Here is a 5950-nt window from a genome sequence, read left to right on the forward strand (position 1 = left end):
TGTGTGAAAAAAGACCAGCACTCATCTAATTCACCCTCTAACATCCTGGTCGCCACATGATACAATGATAATGGGACTTAACTGATCACAGACATCAATCTCTATAAATTAGTTTGTAACAGACCCAGTAATGAGGTGAGGAAAACCCCCACTGGTGGAGAGCACTGGGAACCTCCCAAGCATGCTACACTCATCACACAACATGCCTCATATTACTCATATACCACATGCCTTTAATAAATTACAATTTCTTTTTGTAAATGTAATTTTTTAATTATGTATAAAATGTACATTTCCATAAACTTTTATAAAAAGTTTTTTTTTAAACAGAAGAAATAAAACTGTTTGCAGGAACATTTCTCCCTGCAAATATACAAAAGATACTCTAGTATAGAGTTCGCAAAGGTTGGGGAGCTTCACTCCCTCTTCTACAGGTTGGTGAAGCAGTGTCTACTTGAAGTTCTTCTCCAAGATTTGTGCATTTCCACTAGAATAAGACATCCTCAGGAAAACTTTTTTGCCTCCCAGCACATTCAAGGTACTACTTCCTAAGATTCCAATTGCATTAGGATAATATTCCTGACTAGATTTAAAAATTATACAAGGAACACTGGTTCTAGTTCACAGTTACAGGGCTGTACCCACCAATCTTTTTCACTCAGCTGCCCAGAACTTTCCAACTTGTGAAGTGGTAGACGTCACAAGTCTTGATTAACCCAAAGATTTGCTTTACTCAACATCTCCTGATGTGAATATCCAGAGGCCTCCATGCTGCAGTCTTACAGGAAAATCACTGGATTCACAGCCTGCAATTCTCCGTCTGTTAACATCTATGCAACGTGCCCATTCTATTCCGATATCTGGCCCACTCTGCATGAGGTACTATTGGTAGTTCAGTGTCTGAGGATCCCATCCAGTAATGTGAGATTAATTTAAGATTTTGATCAACAAAACGAGTCATGCCGTGGTTCAAGCCCTGCCGACATTTGCTGATCCAACTTTAAGCTGCGTTTATACTGATCCTAAGGGAGTGACCGAGCTAAGCTGTCCTCCCACATATGCCGGTGGATCCAACAGGTATCATGCAAATAGACTGCACTATTGTAGATACTTCACATACATGCAGGCTGTGATAGATTTGGCCCATGCTATGGGAGACAGTAACCCACACCAAAGTTCCCTCCATGTTGCATAGGTGCACATCTGCGCAGTAATCTTGAATGTAGTACAGAATGTGACACAAAGGCCGTGCACAGAGAAGAAAAACTAAAGGAAACACTGACCCATACAGCAGGAGGCACTGAGTCTCACTACAGAGCATACTGACTACAGGAAACAATGATCCTGGGAGACAGTGATCCACACTACAAGAGACGGTGATCCTGGGAGAGTGATCCACGCTACAGGAGACAGTGACCCTGGGAGACAGTGATCCACGCTACAGGAGACGGTGATCCTGGGAGAGTGATCCACGCTACAGGAGACGGTGATCCTGGGAGACAGTGATCCACTCTACAGGAGACAGTGACCCTGGGAGACAGTGATCCACACTACAGGTGACAGTGACCCTGGGAGACAGTGATCCACTCTACAGGAGACAGAGGGACAAGTCCCACATCACAAGACACAGTCATCTGTGCTACAAGAACCAAGAACAGCTTTGGATATTTTCAACTGCAATTACACAGGCCATTCTAGTATTTAACTCTGGAGATCAGCTGAGTCTCCTTGTCCAGGTCCCTCTCAAAAAAAATCAGTTTATTTCACAACTTGAATAAAAAGAAATAACACTGAGTCCTGACATTTGTTGCTTTTCACCAAGTTCAAATCAACCAGCAACATTCAAAAGTTAATCATAATTTCTCACCGAATGACCATGACAGATAACTCCATTGAGGGTCTTTGGTCCTTTAGTGGCTAAAAAAAAAACTATTAAAGGTTAAATTTCGTGATCTGGATGCTAATTGGAATGAATTTCTCAGTTATGTACTGGCTTGCTCCTTTCAGAATTCACACGATTTGTCCATAAAATGAATGTAAAAGTGTTCAAGACGGTGCTTAAAGTGGAGACAGGAGAGAAGGGGGTCTTATTGTTGGCTGATTTGCTGGCAGGATACTCTTGGAGCAATGCTGGAGCGGAGAGTTAAGTGCACACCTGCAGGATTGAATGGGAAAGAGGCGTGTCAGTCAGTCAGTCAGTGTGAGAGCAGAGCAGATCAGGGCCAGACAGACTGGCGCCATGCAGGAAACTTGCACTGCCCCCGACTGATAATACATCAGCATAGAGTGAAACCCGCTTTAAAACACACACACACACAACCCATTCCCTCCACAGAAAGCGTTTGTTAACTGGCACACAGTTGTTGTTTCCCTAAGTCTTTGCAGATGGGAGCTAAAATTACCCGGGCAAGATTACTGCAAAGCAAAGAACAACAAAAATATTAATGTTTAGTGGCGCCCTTCCTGCGAGGGGGGGGGGGGGGGGGGGGGGGGGAAGGAGAATGCATTATCTAGATAAACATCTGCAAGGCTCCAGCATCAGAGCTTGGTGCAACAAGGATACAAATTATACAACTCCCTTCCTGCTGCTAAACACATCCTAACCATTATTTAATTACCAAAACTTTGAATTTCTGTATACAAACCTTTCTGCCAAGTTTCAATTTCCCTCCCATTTAATTCATTCTGGTTTGTTTAGTGCAACAACCAAAATGTTTCTTTCCTCCTTCAGGGCTGTTGGCATCTAACTCGAATTTCTTTGCTAAACTGCAATAGGCAGCTGATTGGACTGGAGATTTTTTAAAAAATTATAGTTGTCCTCTTATTTTAATAAATAAGTTATACCCCACATGTATATCTTAATTCAATCTGTCCACTCCCAAGGATAGTAGAAACATGTTAACTCTTAAACTTTTAAATCGTGGTCATTAGTTTTAATGGTTTTTATAAAAACTATTTCAGTGGATGCTGAATACCATTTGCAGCATATAATGTGTTCAATTCCAGGTACAGTAACTCACCATTGGGTAAATCAGTGACAGAAGCTCAAACTATCTCCTTCACTAGACAGTTCCGATCGCTAAAGGTAAAGAGTAAAAAAAAAACGTTACAAGGGCAGGGGGAGGCGAGAAACTTCGTTCCAAAAAGGAACGGTATCACATCATAATTCGCCAATGAATCATTTGAGTTCTTTTACCTGCAGTGTCAGGATCGAGCTGCTTGATGCAGGGTTGTTGGCGGGATCCTGTTGTTGGCTTTCTAATGCAATCTGTAAGTCAAAAATATAATCGATAACGTGCTGCAGGATCTCCATTTTGCTAACTTTCTTGTTCTGCGGGATGCTGGGGACGAGCTCCTTCAGCTTACAGTAGCAGTCGTTCATGTCGTACATCAAGCTGATGGACTCTTCCAACGGGTTCTTGCTCCGTGAGATGGCCATACTCTGATCAGACAAACAGCAAACTGCTTCGTAACAGCTTCTGACAGATCGGATGGGGCTGATGGCTTTCATCTCTCCTCTGTCAAATTTCCTTTTGGAACGCTTTTTTTTTTAAAACCCTCCTGTTTAATGAATGTTTACAGAAGGATCTTGAAACTTGCACTGTCTGTCTGTCTCCCTACACAGCCTCCGCAGTAAAAGCAGAAATGCTATGTTTTGGACTTTCCTCTATTTATCTCGCTTCAGTTCCCAGCCACACCCCCACATTTTGTGCAGAAACGCAACGTCACTTCACCTACCCTTGTAGCCCAGTGAAAAACCATCTTTGGAAAGGAGAGAGGGTGATTTAGAAACGCCCTTTCCGATAGGACACCGTCTAACGAATTACAAGCGCCACCGACAGGAATAAGGAACAAGAGCGAGCCAGCTGGGAGAGAGAGAAAGATACTGGAACAAGCCGGCTTTTATGGAGAGAATTCCTTTACAATTGTGTTCTGAGTGTAAATGCATCAGAATGGAAAAGTAAATTATTAAGCAAAGTATTGAAAATAATGGATTGTCAGCCAAAATTTTTCACCACCGCTTTCGAGATATTGGGAAAAAGTTCTGAAAGTTCAAGAACTGAAAGCTTATATATTCAAAAGCTGACAGTTGCAATCACCTTAAAGTGAAAAAAAATCCCTTCTGATTCATAACTGCACTTTAGCTGAATTCTTTTTGGCGTGACTTTCTGGGGCTGGTTTTATCAAGTAAATGTGCAAGTTTCATTGTCTTCCCCGGGCTTGTGCAAGTATTTAGTCTTTACTTTGATCCCAGGCATTTTCTCCCAGTCCTCTACCGTTTATCCGTGTAGTTGATGATTACCGCCCCCCCCCCCCCCCCTTTCTCAAGAAATGAAAAACCTTCAAGACTGTTTTCTGCAAAAGGTTCTCGTTGTGACTAATGCAAGCGGCGGTTTCATGCAGCTGTGCAAATCGACAGTTGTTTTAAAATGCCTTTTTGCATCATTCCAAACGGTTCTAATCTGCAAAAGTACTGGCACCTAAATCTCGATTTCAATTTGCATCCGTTACTGTTCTATTTAACATGCAAACTGTCAGCTCGTGACTTTGCCGTTTGTGCTGTGTACATTTCCGAAAACATTCCTCGTTCTCTGGCTGGCATGTCTAAGCTTAAATTTCCCAAACATTTGAAAGCTTTTTTTTTTGTCTCGCTTTAGTATATTTGCTATTGGAGTTGTTGCATTTATAGTTTGGAAAAAGGAATGAGGTTGCTTTTCAACTTTTTTGTGGAAAGTTTTAACTGTTTTGCAAAGTTTTTTTTAACTTTCTGCGAAGTTCTGAACTATTCCAAAGTTTCAACTTTTGCATACTTTGTCATAACATTTTTTTTTAAACTGATCTTTGCACATCTGTCTGTCCCTGCCAGCTGTGTTGATCTAGGTAGATTCGTTTTCTCAAGGCAAACAGGGCTAGTTTTGACAGGTGATGAATTGGCAGGAACAAGAAGCAATCAGCAGACTCAGCTCCAGACTCCCTGGCGCCAGCCCCGTGACGTCACCCATTCATGAGAGCCAGCGCTGGCGCCGCTGCGGCGGTTTCCAGGGCGACTGTAACCAGGAGTCCGGATAAAAGCTGTCAATCAAACGCCTTTTTTCTCCCGGGCTGTCCAATCAGCAACAGGCGGGGGCCGACCCACGGGGCTGTAACCTTAGTGAGGCAGCTGTCAGTCAAGCCCTGCGTTGGGTGTTGGTTTGCAGCAATCACCCTGAGCTCTGGGATTACTCCAAGGCTGTTTGTCAGAGGTGTCAGATCAATAAGGAAATGTGTTTGTGTGTTTCCCGCCCGCTCCTGCCTCAAATGGAGATGATTTTACTACAAGGACACCTGCACATTTGCATTTGTTCTTTTTTAAAGAGGATCTTAAACAAATGTAAAAGTCAGGATTGTGGGTCAACAGCAGCAACGAACAAAGCTTGTTTTGGTGCTTTGCAAAGTTTAAATTATAGGGAAATCTAATGAGTACTAGCCCCACGTTCATCAAACAGCTTTCAGACTGGTGTTTAGTCAGTTTGGGATTCTGGGTGAAATTCCCCATAGTGTGTGACTGGACTACCAGAATTCACACCAAGTAAATCATGACTCTCAATAGTGGCCAACTTTTAAAGAATGAATTTGCATTTCTATAGCACCTTTCACTGCCTCAGAACCATTCCCCCCCCCCCCCCCCCCCAAGTGCTTTGCAGCCAATGAAGTACTTATTGAAATGTAGCCACTATTGTAATGTAGGAAACGCAGCAACCAATTGTGCACAGAAAGGTCCCACAAACAGCAATGAGATAATGATCAGATAATCTATTTTAGTGATGTTGGGTAAGGGATAAATATTGGCCAGGGCACCAGGTAAAACACCCTTCTTTTCAAAATAGTGCCATGGGATAGGTTAGGTCCACTTAAGAGGGCAGACAGGACCTCAGTTTAGCATTCATCTGAAAGATGGCACTTTCAACAG

General features: G+C 42.7%; 1 protein-coding gene across 1 annotated transcript; it reads right to left on the reverse strand.

Moving 5' to 3' along the window:
- Positions 1 to 269: 269 nt before the first annotated feature.
- Positions 270 to 3653, reverse strand: id3 (inhibitor of DNA binding 3). Its single transcript, XM_068011461.1, has 3 exons — positions 3197 to 3653; positions 3021 to 3079; positions 270 to 2155 (listed from the first exon to the last, which is right to left on the reverse strand). The coding sequence occupies exons 1-2, from the start codon at positions 3509 to 3511 to the stop codon at positions 3032 to 3034; spliced, it is 363 nt and encodes a 120-aa protein (XP_067867562.1). The 5' UTR covers positions 3512 to 3653; the 3' UTR covers positions 270 to 2155; positions 3021 to 3031.
- Between the last annotated feature and the right edge of the window lie 2297 nt (positions 3654 to 5950).

Source organism: Heterodontus francisci, chromosome 31, assembly GCF_036365525.1.
Source record: "Heterodontus francisci isolate sHetFra1 chromosome 31, sHetFra1.hap1, whole genome shotgun sequence".
Taxonomy (NCBI): domain Eukaryota; kingdom Metazoa; phylum Chordata; class Chondrichthyes; order Heterodontiformes; family Heterodontidae; genus Heterodontus; species Heterodontus francisci.

Bases quoted from the DNA above. Each gene is read 5' to 3' on its own strand.
- id3 (XM_068011461.1), bottom strand. From the start codon at position 3,511: ATGAAAGCCATCAGCCCCATCCGATCTGTCAGAAGCTGTTACGAAGCA. The intron at 3,080-3,196 runs GTAAAAGAACTC...CTTTACCTTTAG, and splicing joins GCTCGATCCTGACACTGCAG to CGATCGGAACTGTCTAGTGA.